Source organism: Crinia signifera, chromosome 6 (genome assembly GCF_055691185.1).
Source record: "Crinia signifera chromosome 6, ASM5569118v1, whole genome shotgun sequence".
Lineage (NCBI taxonomy): Eukaryota > Metazoa > Chordata > Amphibia > Anura > Myobatrachidae > Crinia > Crinia signifera.
Window position 1 is genome coordinate 5,535,776 of NC_139222.1, and position 18,361 is coordinate 5,554,136.

Sequence of the window (18,361 nt, forward strand, 5' to 3'; positions counted from 1 at the left end):
AAACTACCTATATTCACATGTACAAAGCGGTATTTGGAGTCGGCAATAGCCATTAACACTACAGAGTAGTAATCTTTGTAATTGAAGTACATTGATCCGCTTCTGGTTGGACATATTAGTCGAATATGTTTTCCATCTATTGCACCTATGCAATTTGGGAAGTTTGCATTCTTTTCAAAATCCACAGCAATTAATTCCCACTGTTGTTTGGTAGGTGTTGGTAGACATTGTGGCTGCATGACGGTCCAAATCGCCATACAAACTTCTTTGACGATCAGACTTGCAGTTGATATCCCAATACGGAATGTATAGTGTAGATCAGTAAAAGTGCAACCACTTGCTAAATACCTGTAAGATATAATGCAAACATTAGAGTTTAAATGGATTAGAATTTCATCTACATAACAAAATACTAACCAACACAAATTTATGGTCACATTGTTTTAGGTAAAGAGATAATTCGGCGATGGACGAATGTCCGTGATTCTTTTACCAAAAGTCTAAAAAAAAGAGAAGAATCAAAAAGATCGGGAGCAGGGGCATGCAAATCCAAAAAATATGTCTTCTTTGACCAACTGCACTTCCTACGCAAATTGTACATTAGTCGGGACACAGCCGAAAATGTCGCGCAGGCTGAAATTGAGGAAATGCAAGGCAGCGATGAAATACCAGAGAACATCATTCATGAAAATCTGCAAGGGGATACTGGCCAAAATCCCCCAACAACACCAGAGTGTACAACAACACCTCCAGAAACGCCATCAAGGAGTGGCAGACAAATTGGCTTCCGGCCACCAGCAAGACGTCGAAAGGCAGATGACGTTGATGCGCAAATATTGAAAGCCTTGCAAGCTGAGGCACCAAACCGCCATTCCTCCTTTTTCAAGGGGATCCTGCCTGCATTAGATAGGTTCGACGAGGATGAAACCCTTCAGTTTCAAATGGGGGTGCTGCAAATTGTGGCAAACATCAACCAACAAAAAAAAAACAAATTGCAGCCTCCAACGGTTCAATATCCATACTATCCGGCACAACAAACGGTTGCTCAATCTTTGCCAATGGGCCCAGGGTTTCCGATAGGTCAAGGAATGGCAATGGGCCAAGGTATGCCCCAACAGCAAAACTTTCCCCACATTTCAATCCCACAAGCCCAACCACTTTGTACCTCCCAAATATATCCCACTTTGACATCCCAAAATACTTCCCCAGCACTAATGGCTTCCCAGTATAGTACAATTGATTTACCAACATTAGAGACATTGTAAATATAAATGTCCTCCATTCTTTTTTTCAGATGAAAACCGTATTTCGTTAAGTTTATGACCTAGATTTTGCTTTATTTACAGGGGATACATTCATTGCATCAACAAGCATTGGGTCCACACCATTTCGACAACTAGCAGAAAGGGCGACGTGGGGCCAGGTTAACATGGGTGTGGGACAACACAAACATCCATGTCAACCTCTGCCTGCGTCGACCTTTCTGCTTGGTGAGGTAATGGTGTCAACCCAATGCTTGGCAAACGTTGTCTTGTTGACCCACAGAAGCATACCCTGATTGTAACAGCTGTGAAATCAGTATATTGCAAAATATGTACATTTAAAGGCAAGTTGTTAAAAAAATAAAAACATTAGAGATGCAACCATCGTCCATTTACTTACCTCAGCGTGACTGCTAACATTTGAACTGGTGGTATACAATTTCGCATTTTAGTGTTCTCATGCCGAATATAGTGTTCCAGCCGCATGTGTAATTCATCAAACGAAGACAAGGACATACGAAAGTAATTGAAAAATTTAATCTCATCTGCACGTAGCTGTTGAAATAGTGTGCAGAATAAATCCATCTCGTCTCTTCTTAAGTTTATTGGGTGGACCCAAAAAATACGTTTTCTCTTCATGGCTTGGCGGCGCCGATGTAAGAGCCACATTGCAAGTATACGTTTGCGGTTCATGTTGCTCGGTTAGCCAGAAAGTGAGAAATGCTGCAGCATTTCCACCATCCAGCTATAAGTGCACAATTTATCCGGCAAAAAACCGGACCATGTGAAAGGTTCTGCCATCCGGCTAAAAACCGGACAAACTTTGTCCGGCTTTTTGCCGTCCGGTCAAAACCGGACAGTGTGAAACAGCCCTTTGTCTTCTGTAGCTTGCCATCGTGTTTGGTCTCATCTCCTATATATTTGGCTACATCTGTCACTCAAAGTGGGTGTCTGTGTCTATAACGCTCTGTTCCTGGACTTTCCTCTTAATGGGCCTTATTTTGGTTCATTCTTTCTGACAAAATCCTTCTTAGATGGACAAAACCATGTGCACTGCAGGTGGGGCAGATGTAACATGTGCAGAGAGAATTAGATTTGGGTGGGGTTTTACTTCAAAGTGAAATCTATATTGCAGTGTAAAAATAAAGCAGTCAGTATTTTCCCTGCACAGAAACAAAATGACTCACCCAAATCTAATTCTCTCTGCACATGTTACATCTGCCCCCCCTGCAGTGCACATGGTTTTGTCCATCTAAGAAGGATTTTGTCAGGAAGAATGAACCAAAATAAGGCCCAATGTGTGATTGCCTTCATCTGTGCTGAACACCTTTCTGAGAAATTAACCTGTTTAAAACAGGTGATGGCAATCATACATTAAGGGGAAGTCTAGAAACAGAGCATTGTGTCCCTCCTGGAGAGGGGCATGCTGGGAGGTATGTGACAGAGAACCAGCCCAGTGAGCCCACAGACAGTGCCAGACACCCACTGCCTTCCCATGTTGCCCAGCACTGCTACTCCACAGCCACCAGGTGAGCCCCCTCCCGCGATTTGCGGCAAAACCTCCCCCCCCCGCGCGCCCCCCCCCCTCCCGCGATTTGCGGCAAAACCTCCCCCCCCGCGCGCCCCCCCCCCCTCCCGCGATTTGCGGCAAAACCTCCCCCCTGCGCGCGCCCCCCTCCCGCGATTCGCGGCAAAAACACCCGCTCCCCCGCGACCCCCCCTACCGCGATTCGCAGCAAAAACACCCCCGCGACCCCCCCTCCCGCGATTCGCTGCAAAAAGAACCCCCCCACGACCCCTCCCGCAATTCGCGGCATAACCACCACCCCGCGACCCCCCCCCCCCCCCCGATTCGCGGAAAAAACACCCCCCCCGCGACCCCCCCTTGCACGATTGGCGGCACCCCCCCTGCAACCCCCCTCCCGCGATTCGCGGCACCCCCCCCCCCCCCCCCCCGCAATTCGCAGCAGCCCCAGAATTAAATTGCACATGGAAAACACTGACATGGCTATGGTCGACAATGAAAAAGGTTGACATGAGTTTTTGAAGATTTATTTTTAATTTTTTTAATTTTTTCATATTCATTGTCATGTGTCGACATGGACACCAATGAAGTGGCACACTTATGTCAACATTTACATGTGTTGACCTTTCTGTGTTGATTTTTTCTTGTGGCGATTCGCGTCACACCCCCCGCAACCCCCCCTCCCGCGATTCGCGGCACCCCCCGTGACCCCCCACCTCCCGCAATTCGCGGCAACCCGCCACCGGAACCCCTGTGAACCCCGCCCTCCCGCAATTCGCGGCGACCCCCGCGACCACCCCTCCCGCAATTCGCGGCACCCCCCCATGATTCGCGGCAGCTCCAGAATTAAATTGCACATGGAAAACACTGACATGGCTATGGTCGACAATGAAAAAGGTTGACATGAGTTTTTAAAGTTTTTTTGTCATTTTTTGAATATTTTCATATTCATTCTCATGTGTCGACATGGACACCAATGAAGTGCCACACTTATGTCAACATTTACATGTGTTGACCTTTCTGTGTTGATTTTTTCTTGTGGCGATTTGCGTCACACCCCCCCCACCCCCCCCACTCCCGCGATTCACGGCACACACACACACACCTCCCCCGCGATTCTCGGCACCCCACCCTGTGACCCCCCCTCCCGTGATTCACGGCACACCCCCGCGACCCCCCCTCCCATGATTCGCCGCAACCCCCGCCCCGTAACCCCCCCTCCCGCAATTCGCGGCACCCACCCCCGCGACCCCCCCTCCCGCAATTCGCGGCACCCCCCCGCGATTCGCGGCAGCTCCAGAATTAAATTGCACATGGAAAACACTGACATGGCTATGGTCGACAATGAAAAAGGTTGACATGAGTTTTTGAATGTTTTTATATTCATTCTCATGTGTCGACATGGACACCAATGAAGTGCCACACTTATGTCAACATTTACATGTGTTGACCTTTCTGTGTTGATTTTTTCTTGTGGCGATTCGCGTCACACCCCCCCCACCCCCAGGCAACCCCCACTCCCGCGATTCACGGCACACACACACCCCCCGCACGATTCTCGGCACCCCACCCCGTGACCCCCCCTCCCGTGATTCACGGCACACCCCCCGCGACCCCCCCTACCATGATTCGCCGCAACCCCCGCCCCCGTAACCCCCTCCCGCGATTTGCGGCAACCCACCCCGCGACCCCCCTCCCGCGATTCTCTGCAATCCCTCCCCTCCCGCGATTCGCAGCATCCACCCCCCCACAACCCCCCCTCCTGCAATTCGCGGCACCCCCCGCGACCCCCCCTCCTGCAATTCGCTGCACCCTCCGCGACCCCCCCTCCCGCGATTCGCGGACACCTAAGTTGCAATACAGGGCATCTTTCATACAATTCTAACCATATTTCTCATATACAAACGTTCACAAATTAAGGGGGCGCAGCCCCTTACGACGGTGTGAAGAGCGCCCGTAGGGCGCGATGAATCACCTAGTTATATATATATAGAGAATTCCTGTAAGGGGTTTCTATGGACACCTTTTACTTTTTGAAAGTTCTGTAACCAGAGGCCAGAGGACCAGTCCGGTTAGGCCCCCGGGCAGGAGGACCGGTCCGGTTAGGCCCCCGGGCAGGAGGACCGGTCCGGTTAGGCCCCCGGGCAGGAGTACCAGTCCGTTTAGGCCCACGGGTAGGAGGACCGGTCCAGTTAGGCCCCAGGGCAGCAGGACCGGTCCGGTTAGGCCCCCGGGCAGGAGGACCGGTCCGGTTAGGCCCCCGGGCAGGAGGACTGGTCTAGTTAGGCCCCCGGGCAGGAGGACCGGTCTGGTTAGGCCCCCGGGTAGGAGCTCGGGTCTGGTTAGGCCCCCGGGCAGGAAGACCGGTCTGGTTATGCCCCCGGGCAGGAGGACCGGCCCGGTTAGGCCCCCGGACAGGAGGACCAGCTCAGTTAGGCCCCTGGGCAGGAGGACCGGCCCGGTTAGGCCCCCGGACAGGAGGACCAGCCCGGTTAGGCCCCTGGGCAGGAGGACCGGCCCGGTTAGGCCCCCGGACAGGAGGACCAGCCCGGTTAGGCCCCTGGGCAGGAGGACCGGCCCGGTTAGGCCCCCGGACAGGAGGACCAGCCCGGTTAGGCCCCTGGGCAGGAGGACTGTTCCGGTTAGGCTCCTGGGTAGGAGAACCGGTCCAGTTAGGCCCCCGGGCAGGAGGACCGGTCTGGTTAGGCCCCCGGGTAGGAGCTCGGGTCTGGTTAGGCCCCGGGGCAGGAAGACTGGTCTGGTTAGGCCCCCGGACAGGATGACTGGCCCGGTTAGGCCCCTGGGCAGGAGGACTGTTCCGGTTAGGCTCCTGGGTAGGAGAATTGCATTTGTTGCAGGAATATTAATTTTTCTTTGTTTCATTTCCAGCAGACGGACACAGGAATGTCTCAGACGGACATCTGATTGTATCCTCGGATTGTGATATAAAGGATAAAGACCATAGACAAGATTCTCCCGGATCTAACCCCATACATCCAGCTCTATCTGCTGATCCCTCAGATCATGCGGAACAGTCTCCTGATAACTATGATATTGGTGCATCTTTTACAGTACAGAAAACAATTTCCTGTTCTATAGATTCCAAGTGTTTTGCACAGAACTCAAAGCTTATTACTCATCAACCAGCTGAGGCAGGTGAGAGGAAGTTTCCATGTCCTGAGTGCGGGAAACGTTTTACATTCAAATCAAATCTTGTTAGGCATGAGAGAATACACACAGGTGAGAAACCATATCCATGCCCTGAGTGTGGGAAATGTTTTGCACACAAGTCATCTCTTATTATACATGAGAGAAGTCACACAGGTGAGAAACCATTTCCATGTTCTGAGTGTGGGAAATGTTTTTCACGGAAATCTCAACTTGTTACACATCAAAGATGCCATACAGGTGAGAAGCCATTTTCATGTTCGGAGTGTGGGAAATGTTTTACACTGAAATCAAATTTGGTTAAACATGAGAGAAGTCACACAGGTGAGAAGCCATTTTCCTGTTTTGAGTGTGGTAAAAGTTTTACAGTGAAATCAAATCTTATCAGACATGAACGATATCATACAGGCGAGAGGCCGTTTGTATGCTCTGAGTGCGGGAAATGTTTTGCACAGCAGTCAAATCTTGTCACACACGAGAGAAGTCACACAGGTGTGAAGCCACTGTCCTGTTCTGTGTGCGGAAAATGTTTTGCATGGAAGTCGCAAATTGTTAAACATCAGAGAAGTCACACAGGTGAGAGGCCATTTTCATGTTCTCAATGTGGGAAATGTTTTACAATGAAATCACAGCTTGTTAGACATAAAAGTCACGCAGATGTGAAACCGTTTCCGTGCTCTGAGTGTGGGAAATGTTTTACAAATCAGTTTTATGTTGTTACACATCAGAGAAGTCACACGGATGAGAAGTCCTTTGTGTGCTCTGAGTGTGGGAGATGTTTTACAAAGAAATCACATCTGGTTACACATCAGAGAAGAAGTCACAGGTGAGAAAACATTTCCGTGTCTTATTCCCGATGAAACGGATGTCGTAACGGACGTTGCAATGGTAGTTCACCAACAAAGGATAAGGCTACGGCTTTACCAATCAACTGGACTTATGCTTGGGTCTTGAGAAGCACAAAGCGCTGACTGTGTGGGATCTTGGTTACCTGGATGGTGGAGTGACACTTGGTCATCAGGTATGAGCCACAATCAGCTCCTCATTCTTTCATCTGAGGCACAAAGCCAGAATCAACCAATTCCCTCAGAAGATTTGCCTGAACTCATACATGCATTTCTATCATCATGTCTGGACTACTGCAATGCCGGCTTCTTGTAACCAGCCCTGATCACTCCACCTGACACTCTACTCCCTCGTCCTGCTGGCTTCATCATTGGCCTTCTGACTTTCCCAGCCCTGCATGAGCAGCATCCAATGTACCAGAAGCAGCTTCTGATTCCTCACTGTCCTTTTTGCTTCTGTCTGTAGCTGAAGGACTTCTTTAGTATCCTGTATTGAGTGTAAATGTGACTGTACCTTAGTGGTAGGAAAGTGCTGCATTAGTACCATTATATTACTGCTGGGAATGATGGGAGTCAGACGTCACATGTATAGAAGAGGACGTTCTGTGTTCCCATGTGGAAGCTTTCTGTCTGCAGAATAAATCTCTTTGTGTATCGTGTCCTGATCCTGGCTCTTATGTGACCTCTAACATGTATTACTTGTGTTGTAAGTTCATCTGCCCTCATTGGGGTAAACTTACTAAGAATCGTGATGTCATACGTTGTATTTTTCGATGGTGTATGAGAACAAGATTGGCCATTTTGGTGTATGAGGTCACTTCCTCCTGTGCTTAAGCATTGTTAGATATCACTATACATAAAAGGCTCAATCCTCCTCACCTTTTTTGAGGTGCAGTACCACCAGTGGCCACTAGAGCCCACTCAAAAGACCAAGTTACTTCTTAACAGAAAGTGAAACCAAAAATGATCTGTTTCGGAGAGAGGGAGCTGGGACACAGAGATTAGAGGTAGGCGCAGATAGGGACTAATCCGCCATGACAGGATTTTAACGAGAGAGAGAGAGAGAGTGTGAGTGTATATATACACCAAGCTTATACAGTGTAAAGGCCAATGAAATAATGTAGAATGCATTACAGTCCCTGCGCTATGGTCACGGTTAGCACATTGGTGCATATTGGGATAATTGTTTTAGCGTCTTACGTGTCAAACATACGGCTGCTAACATGGCTGTTACTGTAATTGGACGTGTAGTGGGCATCATTCACTTTGGATTACTTAGGTGATCCGCAGCACAGTTCTCGATGGGTCCTGCGATTGCCTCTGCCTAATTGGCAGGTAGAGGCATACATGGGGGATGGCTGGCGAAGGACAGTGTTTCTGGTAATGGGAGTGGCCAGGCCAAGTACTGTGACACAAGGTGTGGTTTCCCTGGCCTCACAAGCCACCATGCAAAAGGCAGCCTGAGTAATGCCCCTTTCAGACCGCACTTTTAAAACGGTAAATTGCCGTTTTTTTACCGTTTTAAAACGGTAATGTGTGCGGTCTGAAAGGTCCAGTCCCACTTAACCGGTTAGAAAATGCCGTTTTTTCTAACCGGTTAAAATGCAGGGTCCTACCCGTTTCTGAACCGGTATTTTAGCGCAAAAATCGGCTCAGAAACGGTATTTAGGACCCAGCCAATGAGCTGGGTCCTAAATTCAGCACAGTGAATACTTAATGAGCGCTCATTAAGTATTCACAGCACTGGAGCCCCCCCCCGCGCGTGTCGACGCCCCCCCCGCGCGTGTCGACGGCCCCCCCGCGTGTCGACCCCCCCCGCGCGTGTCGGCGCCCCCCCGTGTCGACTTACCCCGTGCCGGTATCTCCGTTGTGGTTCCCGGCACTGCAGCTCAGTATGCTCGGAAAGCACTTATGAAAAAAGTGTCTTTCAGAAAATGGCTGCCCCCTATACGGAAGACAGTTTTTTTAAACAGGGTTTCCTATGGGGCAGCCATTTTCTGGAAGACACTTTTTTCATAAGTGCTTTCCGAGCATACTGAGCTGCAGTCCACAACGGAGGTACCGGCACGGGGTAAGTCGACACGGGGGGGGGGGGGCGCCGACACGCGGGGTGGGGGGCGTCGACACGCGCGGGGGGCGTCGACATGCGCGGGGGCGTCGACATGCGCGGGGGGGCGTCGACATGCTCTCGGTCGACACGCGAGGGGGGGGGGGGAGCTGCACGGAGGGGAGGGCTGAAGGCTGCACTGGCTTTGACCCTGTATTTGGAAAGTTTCCAAAAACGGGTCTGCCAGTGTCAAAAAATCGGCACTTAAACGGTAATATACCGTTTAAGTGCTGCGGTGTGAAAGGGGTTTTATCTGGCAGACCCGTTTTTGGAAACGTTTCCAAATACAGGGTCAAAGCCAGTTATGCGGTCTGAAAGCAGCATTAGTTACACTGTGTGCAGGGAGGGGGTGGTGTGCAGGCAGGGGCTGGTGTGCAGGCAGGAGGTGGTGTGCAGGCAGGAGGTGGTGTGCAGGCAGGAGGTGGTGTGCAGGCAGGGGGTGGTGTGCAGGCAGGGGGTGGTGTGCAGGCAGGAGGTGGTGTGCAGATAGGGGGTGGTGTGCAGGCAGAAGGTGGTGTGCAGGCAGGAGGTGGTATGCAGGCAGGAGGTGGTGTGCAGGCAGGAGGCGGTGTGCAGGCAGGGGGCGGTGTGCAGGCAGGAGGCGGTGTGCAGGCAGGAGGCGGTGTGCAGGCAGGGGGTGGTGTGCAGGCAGGAGGTGGTGTGCAGGCAGGAGGTGGTGTGCAGGCAGGGGGTGGTGTGCAGGCAGGGGGTGGTGTGCAGGCAGGGGCTGGTGTGCAGGCAGGGGCTGGTGTGCAGGCAGGAGGTGGTGTGCAGGCAGGAGGTGGTGTGCAGATAGGGGGTGGTGTGCAGGCAGAAGGTGGTGTGCAGGCAGGAGGCGGTGTGCAGGCAGGAGGTGGTGTGCAGGCAGAAGGTGGTGTGCAGGCAGAAGTGGTGTGCAGGCAGGAGGTGGTGTGCAGGCAGGAGGTGGTGTGCAGGCAGGGGGTGGTGTGCAGGCAGGAGGTGGTGTGCAGGCAGGGGGTGGTGTGCATGCAGGAGGTTGTGTTCAGGCAGGGGTGGTGTGCAGGGAGGGGGTGGTGTGCAGGCAGGGGGTGGTGTGCAGGCAGGGGGTGGGGTGGTGTGCAGGCAGGGGGTGGTGTGCAGGCAGGGGTGGTGTGCAGGCAGGGGGTGGTGTGCAGGCAGGAGGTGGTGTGCAGGCAGGAGGTGGTGTGCAGGCAGGGGTGGTGTGCAGGCAGGGGGTGGTGTGCAGGCAGGAGGTGGTGTGCAGGCAGGGGTGGTGTGCAGGCAGGGGGTGGTGTGCAGACAGGGGGTGGTGTGCAGGCAGGAGGTGGTGTGCAGGCAGGAGGTGGTGTGCAGGCAGGGGGTGGTGTGCAGGCAGAAGGTGGTGTGCAGGCAGGAGGTGGTGTGCAGGCAGGGGGCGGTGTGCAGGCAGGGAGTGGTGTGCAGGCAGGGAGTGGTGTGCAGGCAGGGGGTGGTGTGCAGATGGGTGGAATGCAGGCAGGGTGGTAGGCAGGTGATGGTGTGCAGGCAGCGGGTGGTGTGCTTGTGGTATGTAGGCAGGTGGAGGTGGCAGACAGGGGGTGGTATGCAGACGGGTTTATATGGTGTGCAGGCAGGGGGTGGTGTGCAGGTAGGTAGGCAGGGGGTAGTATGCAGGCAGGGGGCGGTGTGCAGGTATGGATGGTAGGCAGGGGGAAGTATGCAGGCAGGGGGCGGTGTGCAGACAGGGGGTGGTTGTGCAGGTATGGATGGTAGGCAGGGGGTGGTATGCAGGCAGGGGGTGGTAGGCAGGGTGAGGTGGTTGTGCAGTTAGTGGTGGTAGACAGGAGGTGGTAGGGAGGCAGGGTGCGGTGTGTAGGTATGGGTGGTAAGCAGGTGTGGTGGTGGGCAGGCAGAGGGCGGTGTGTAGGTAGGGGTGGTGGGCAGGCAGGGGGCGGTGTGTAGGTGGGGGTGGTAAGCAGGCGGGGGCGGTGTGTAGGTAGGGGGCAGTGTGTAGGTAGGGGTGATGGGCAGGCAGGGGGTGGCGTGTAGGTAGGGGTGGTAAGCAGGCGGGGGCGGTGTGTAGGTAGGGGTGGTGGGCAGGCAGGGGGTGGTTGGCAGGCAGCGGGCGGTGTGTAGGTAGGGGTGGTGGGCAGCCAGGGGGCGATGTGCAGGTAGGGGTGGTGGACAGCCAGGGGGCGGTGTGTAGGTAGGGGTGGTGGACAGCCAGGGGGCGGTGTGTAGGTAGGGGTGGTGGGCAGGCAGGAGGCTGTGTGTAGGTAGGGGTGGTGGGCAGGCAGGAGGCTGTGTGTAGGTAGGGGTGGTGGGCAGGCAGGGGGCGGTGTGTAGGTAGGGGTGGGCAGGCAGGGGGCGGTGTGTAGGTAGGGGTGGTGGGCAGGCAGGGGGCGGTGTGTAGGTAGGGGTGGTGGGCAGGCAGAGGGCAGCGTGTAGGTAGGGGTGTGGGCAGGCAGGGGGCGGTGTGTAGGTAGGGGTGGTGGGCAGGCAGGGGGCAGCGTGTAGGTAGGGGTGGTGGGCAGGCAGGGGGCGGCGTGTAGGTAGGGGTGGTGGGCAGGCAGGAGGCAGAGGGCAGCGTGTAGGTAGGGGTGGTGGGCAGGCAGGGGGCGGTGTGTAGGTAGGGGTGGTGGGCAGGCAGGGGGCAGCGTGTAGGTAGGGGTGGTGGGCAGGCAGGGGGCGGCGTGTAGGTAGGGGTGGTGGGCAGGCAGGAGGCGGTGTGTAGGTAGGGGTGGTGAGCAGGCAGGGGGGCGGTGTGTAGGTAGGGGTGGTTGGCAGGCAGGGGGCGGTGTGTAGGTAGGGGTGGTGGGCAGGCAGGAGGTGGTGTGTAGGTAGGGGTGGTGGGCAGGCAGGGGGCGGTGTGTAGGTAGGGAGAGGTGTACAGGCGGGGGGTAGTAAGCACGCGGGTGCGGTGTGTAGGTTGGGGTGGTGGGCAGGCAGGGGGCGGTGAGTAGGTAAGGGTTGTGGAAGGCAGGGAGCGGTGAGTAGGTGGGGGTGGTGGGCAGGCAGGGGGCGGTGTGTAGGTAGGGAAAGGTGTACAGGCGGGGGTGGTGAGCACGCGGGGGCGGTGTGTAGGTGGGGGTGGTGGGCAGGCAGGGGGCGGTGGGTAGGCAGGGAGTGGTGGGCGGGCAGGCAGGGGGCGGTGTGGGGGTGGTGGGCAGGCGGGGGCGGTGGGCAGGTAGGGGGCGGTGTGCAGGTAGGGGTGGTGGGCAGGCAGGCAGGGGGCGGCGTGTAGGTAGGGGTGGTGGGCAGGCAGGAGGCGGTGTGTAGGTAGGAATGGTGAGCAGGCAGGGGGGCGGTGTGTAGGTAGGGGTGGTTGGCAGGCAGGGGGCGGTGTGTAGGTAGGGGTGATGGGCAGGCAGGAGGTGGTGTGTAGGTAGGGGTGGTGGGCAGGCAGGGGTTGGTGTGTAGGTAGGGAGAGGTGTACAGGCGGGGGGTGGTAAGCACGCGGGTGCGGTGTGTAGGTTGGGGTGGTGGGCAGGCAGGGGGCGGTGAGTAGGTAAGGGTTGTGGAAGGCAGGGAGCGGTGAGTAGGTGGGGTGGTGGGCAGGCAGGGGGCGGTGTGTAGGTAGGGAAAGGTGTACAGGCGGGGGTGGTGAGCACGCGGGGGCGGTGTGTAGGTGGGGGTGGTGGGCAGGCAGGGGGCGGTGGGTAGGCAGGGAGTGGTGGGCGGGCAGGCAGGGGGCGGTGTGTAGGTGGGGTGGTGGGCAGGCTGGGGCGGTGGGCAGGTAGGGGGCGGTATGCAGGTAGGGGTGGTGGGCAGGCAGGGGGCGGTGTGCAGGTAGGGGGGGTGGGCAGGCAGGGGGCGGTGTGTAGGTGTGAGTGGTGGGCAGGCAGGGGCGGTGTGTAGGTGGGGGTGGTGGGCAGGCAGGGGCGGTGTGTAGGCGGGGGTGGTGGGCAGGCGGGGGCGTGGGCAGGCAGGGGCAGTGTGCAGGTAGGAATGGTGGGCAGGCAGGGGGCGGTGTGCAGGTAGGAGTAGTGGGCAGGCAGGGGGCGGTGTGTAGGTGGGAGTGGTGGGCAGGCAGGGAGCGGTGTGCAGGTAGGGGTGGTGGGCAGGCAGGGGGCGGTGTGCAGGTAGGGGTGGTGGGCAGGCAGGGGGCGGTGTGCAGGTAGGGGTGGTGGGCAGGCAGGGGGCGGTGTGTAGGTGGGAGTGGTGGGCAGGCAGGGGGCGGTGTGTAGGTGGGGGTGGTGGGCAGGCAGGGGGCGGTGTGTAGGTGGGGGTGGTGGGCAGGCAGGGGGCGGTGTGCAGGTAGGGGGCGGTGGGCAGGCAGGGGGCGGTGGGCAGGCAGGGGGCGGTGTGTAGGTGGGAGTGGTGGGCAGGCAGGGGGCGGTGTGTAGGTGGGGGGGTGGGTAGGTAGGCGGGTTGGTGTGTGCCAGCAGCTCCCCCCTGGCCTCACCCAGTACGCCCGCTGCCCCCCCCTCCTCCTCCTCCCCCTCCTCCTCCTCCCCCTCCTCCTCCTCCCCCTCCTCTCCCCTCTCCCCTCCTCTCCCCTCTCCCCTCCTCCTCCTCTCCCCTCCTCCTCCCCTCTCCCCTCCTCCTCCCCCCTCCCCTCCTCCTCCCCTCCCTCCTCCCCCTCCCCACAAACAGGAGCAGCAGCCGGGCGCTATGTGGAGCCTGCTGTCACTGTGCAGGGCGGTACAGTTATTACATTGCTACAGACCACAGCAAGATGGCCGTTGGTAATGACACCTACACTCAGAAATGCGAGAGGAGAACTCCGAGAAGATGGCCGCCGCGCTCCAGGGAGCGCAGGCAGCCAAAGATGGCGCCCGGAGCGGCATAGGGGGGCGGGGCTGTTGGGGACGGAGGACCGAACGGCGGGAAGATGGGGGGGAAGGCAGGTATGCCGACCCCCATTTCACACCTGGCACGCTGGCCAGCCAGTCAGGGGGAGCGGGGGGGAGCCTGGTCGGGAAGGGGTTAAATGCCCGAGCCGGCGGGGGAGGCAGCATTCCTCCACAGTGCACGGCCGGGCAACAGATCTAGCAGCAGTACAGAGAGAAGGCGTCTGACCACATCCAGCAGCAGCACCGCATTCCCGCCAGCAGCAGCACTCAGAGGCAGAACAAAGGGAGCACGGAGGCAAGCCCAGCTTACCTGCCCAGCAGCATTCAGCTGCATCCAGCAGCCTCGAGTCACCCGGCAGCACAGCTTCGTCCTCTCTGTCCAGGACTTCGCAGGGGCTTGCTAGGCAACAGCATTATACAGCCAGCAGCCTCAGGGGTCCAGAAGAGCATCCACATCCAGGTAACGCCAGGCAGCATGGAGACCCCAGCACCCAGACCGTCCAGAAGCAGGAAGCAGCCCAAGCGTTTCAGGCAGGAAGCGGGGGAGGAGCCCAGCTACAAGGGAAACCAGAGAGCTGCTAGTCGAAAGCAGCAGCAGCAGCAAAAAGGTACACGGCAGAGGGGTGCGCCACCTGGTGTCCGCAATACAGCAGTGCGGCCAGCAGGAGCAATGGAAAATAATGTGCAAGCACCAAGCCCTGTGCCCAACAGTGTGATTGCCACATTTGATAACGACGTGCCGGCAGTGGCAGAATCGGACAGGCCAGAGTCCGACGGCGGGTCGCAATTACCAGGCATCACCTCACACTTGGCCAGCCCCAGCTTACCTCTCACACAGCAGTGGCATCGCATCCGCAGCGCATCCGAAGAACGAGCAGCGTGGGTTCAGCAGGCAGCAACGCAGCTATATGCGGCCTTGGCACAACCCACCACCACAGCCGCATCCTCATCACACCACGACAGGGGGTCGCCACCTTCCCTGCGCATGGCAGGGAGGGACCAGTCACATCAGCGTCAGTCCCCCGCGTCATCACCAGCAAGGAGCAGGCATCATCACCACAGGTCCCGCACTGAGCGGACCGGCCGCCGTAGCTGCAGTTGCGCACGGCGGCAAGAAAGGCGGGAGCGCACTTGCCACCGTGAAGAGCAGGTTTTCCTGCGCGGGGGGAGGGGGGCCAGCAGAAGCCGACAGAGTCCACAAAGTTCCCACGGCAGCAACCACACACGCAGGTACCATGGTTCAGAGCACCGTTTTACCCCCCGCATGTCACCGCAGAGGAGAAGAAGCCCATATTACAGCACACCAAGAAGGTACCATGACAGGCACTCAAGCAGAAGGGAGAGAGGCCAGCAGCAAAGCACGGGCTCCGCTATGGTCGGCGTGGCTTCTACATTCACGCCCCAGCAGGCGCATCTCGCTCGGTCACCTCCTTGCGCTCTGTCCGGCGCAGGTAACGGGGGACACGAGAAGAACACTCCAGTCATCAACACAGAAGCGGAGCAGACGGTACATGGGATTGGTAAGACAAATGTCACAAACGATAACCAGCATAGCATGTGTAGTACACCAGGAAATGTATGCAATAGTCAGAATGCTAGCAATGCTGTAGATGATGTTGTTTCACAAAATGTATGTATTACACCAGGGAGGGCTCAGGGAGTTAACAATGCCACGGGTGATGTCATAGGGGCAACGGGTACAGTTTTACAAGGTACAAGTGTTACACCGGGAGGGGACCCACACACCAGCAGCGTGTCACAGGGGGACCTTGATTTAAAGGAGGGACCCGCAGAGTCAGACGAGGACGAGGCGTGCAGGGTTTTAAGGGAACAATTGAGGGCCGCAGTAGCCAAATGGAAAAGCAAGATGGGTAACATCCCAGGGGCGGACGCGGTCAGGGAACAATTGGGCGGGGTACAGCCGGATAAGGTGGCATCTTTTGTGCAAGGCAACACCGCCATGGGATACGCATTTGGGTCAGTAGCGGCACACTTGCCAGCTGTGACCAGGAAGGAGATAGAAAAAGGGGCTTTTATAGATATATGTTCGTTAACAGCAGCAGGGCTAGCGGATAAGGAGAAGGCCAAGCCAAAAGGGGGGACACAGGGCGATAGCTACAAAACTATTGAGCATTGGCTCAGTGGCATGTTCGCCTACACAGCATGCTATACGGAGGCATACCCCGAGGCATGGCTAGGCCTATCACGATACACGGATTTCGTCTACAACGCATACAAGGAGCAAGGGGGCTCAGTATGGCGTAGATATGACGAAGACTTCAGGGCGAAGGCTGCGGGCAGGAAGCCCATAGACTTCGGCACTAGGGACGTAGACCTATGGCTTAAGGCACAGTCAGCAGGCTTAGCAGAAAAGGCAGCAGCTCCGCAAAGGGTAGCCGCAGGGAGGCCTAGCACGCAGAAGCAAGACCTTAAATGTTGGGCATTTAACGACATGCGCTGCACCCGCACTCAGTGCAAATTCAAACACGCATGCAGCACATGTGGCGCTAACCATGCAGCTAAAGAATGCACCAGGCAAGGGGGTAATTACAAGAAAAAAGTACCCACAGTGCCAGGACCTAACAAAAGCAGTTAGTCCTGTCAACATTGACAGGATCCTGGCGTGGCTAGCCAGGTATCCTAAAAGGGGGGAAGCCAAAATGCTGCGGGAGGGTTTCAGGGAGGGTTTCAAAATTCCAGTCACGAGGGAGGTCGCACCCACGGGCAGCTCAGCAAACCTAAAGTCCATTAGGGAGCAGCCAGGTTTGGTGCGCGAGAAGATTACTAAGGAACTGGCACTGGGAAGGATGGCAGGGCCATTCCTAGCCCCGCCAGTTCCAAGGCTAATCATATCACCTTTGGGGCTGGTCCCAAAAAAGGCAGCGGGTAAGTTCAGGCTCATTCAGCACCTGTCACACCCCGAAGGGGGCTCAGTGAACGACGCGTTAAACAAGGAGGAATGTTCTGTGCAATACCAGTCGTTTGACTCCGCAGTCAAGATGATACGTGCACAGGGCAGGGGAGCGCTGATGGCAAAGTTAGACATCGAGTCAGCTTTTAGGTTGCTTCCCCTGCATCCGGAGAGTTTTAGCCTTATGGGCCTAAACTTTGACGGATACTTCTTCATAGACAAATGTTTGCCTATGGGCTGTGCGATATCATGCGCCTTCTTCGAGGCGTTCAGCACCTTTTTGCAGTGGTGCTGGCAGGAGCGCACAGGGTCAGGGGCGATAGCACACTACCTGGACGATTTTCTGGTAGCAGGGCCACCAGGGTCGCCACGATGCGGATACTTTCTGAGCGAGCTACAGGCAATGCTGGAGGATTTCAGCGTGCCTATCGCGCCAGAAAAGACAGAGGGGCCCAAAACAGTCTTATCTTACTTGGGCATAGAGATCGATACAGTCAGGCAGGAGTGCAGGCTCCCAGAGGATAAAGTTGAAAAGCTAGGTAGGGAGGTGGGGCATTGCATCAGGGCTAAAAAGGTGACCCTAGGTCACCTGCAGTCCCTGTTGGGAAGCCTCAATTTTGCATGCAGAGTGATCCCCATGGGCAGGATATTCAAGAGGCGTTTGGAGCAAGCCACCGCTGGCGTCGCAAAGAAACACCACTTTGTGCGCATTAATAAGGAACTCAGGGAGGACCTGCAGGTATGGGCAGAATTCCTGCAGAATTTCAATGGCGTGCGGGTTTGGCCCGACGAGTTTCGGCCCAACCACGCGATGCAGTTATTTACAGACGCTGCCGGGGCCACAGGCTTCGGGGCATACTGGCATGGCGAGTGGTGCGCCCAGACATGGCCGCCCGCATGGGAAGCCATAGGCCTAACTAGGAACTTGGCGGCACTAGAGTTATTCCCAATAGTGGTAGCAATTACCATTTGGGGAGAGCAGCTTGCCAACAGACAGATTCAGTTTTGGTGCGACAACCTAGGGGTTGTTCAAGCAGTGAACAGCCAGCGGGCGTCGTCCCCGCCAGTCGTCCGGCTGCTGAGACGGTTGGTAGCAGAAAGCCTGCGGTACAACATTACATTCAGGGCAAGGCATGTGCCAGGGGTTGAGAACGGGATAGCCGACGCACTGTCCAGGCAAAATTGGGAGGCATTCAGGGCAGCAGCACCCCAAGCTAGCCTAACAGGCCTAACATGCCCCTCCTGTCTCTGGCAGGTTGCCAACCCGAGCTAGAAAATCTTGTGGAGCGGTCACTGGCACCAAGAACATGGAAGGCATACAAGGCCGCCTGGGAAAGCTGGCAACAATTGCAAGCGGCGGTAAGCTGCAGGGGTCAAACGGTCCCGCAGCGGATCTTGGGGTTCTTAGCAAAATTAAGGAGGGAGGGGGCATCCAAGGCCAGGGCTAGCGCATTGTTGGCGGGCATAGCTTTCTTCCAGAAACTGGCGGGCGAGAAGGACGAGACAAAGTCTTTCATGGTGCAGACAATTATGAGAGGGTGGGCAAGGGCAGAAGTTAGGAGACCCGACCCAAGGGAGCCAATCACGTTGGAAAGGTTAAGGACCCTCCTGCGCCACGTCCCCACAATATGCAGGGATCAGGGCGAAGCAAGGTTGTTGCGAGCGGCATTCGCGATGGCTTTTAGCGGGGCATTTCGCATTAGCGAACTCGTAGCGAGAGCTAAGCTCTCGGCGGGAGATGGCCTGCTGTATGGGAACGTGGCGGTAACCAGCAACGCGGTGCTGTGTAAAGTGCATAGATCCAAAA

General features: G+C 56.3%; 2 protein-coding genes across 3 annotated transcripts in view; both read left to right on the top strand.

Annotated features, from left to right (window-relative positions):
- LOC146009858 (uncharacterized) overlaps positions 1 to 18,361 on the top strand; it is a 360,424-nt gene that overhangs the window by 40,455 nt on the left and 301,608 nt on the right. The gene's annotated exons all lie outside the window — the stretch shown is intronic.
- Positions 1 to 18,361, top strand: part of LOC146009874 (uncharacterized) — a 58,392-nt gene that overhangs the window by 15,176 nt on the left and 24,855 nt on the right. Inside the window, exons 4-5 of the mRNA XM_083150450.1 lie at positions 448 to 1,104; positions 5,677 to 6,755. Of these exons, the coding sequence (XP_083006576.1) occupies positions 448 to 1,104; positions 5,677 to 6,755 (1,736 nt within the window). The remainder of the gene's footprint in view (positions 1 to 447; positions 1,105 to 5,676; positions 6,756 to 18,361) is intronic.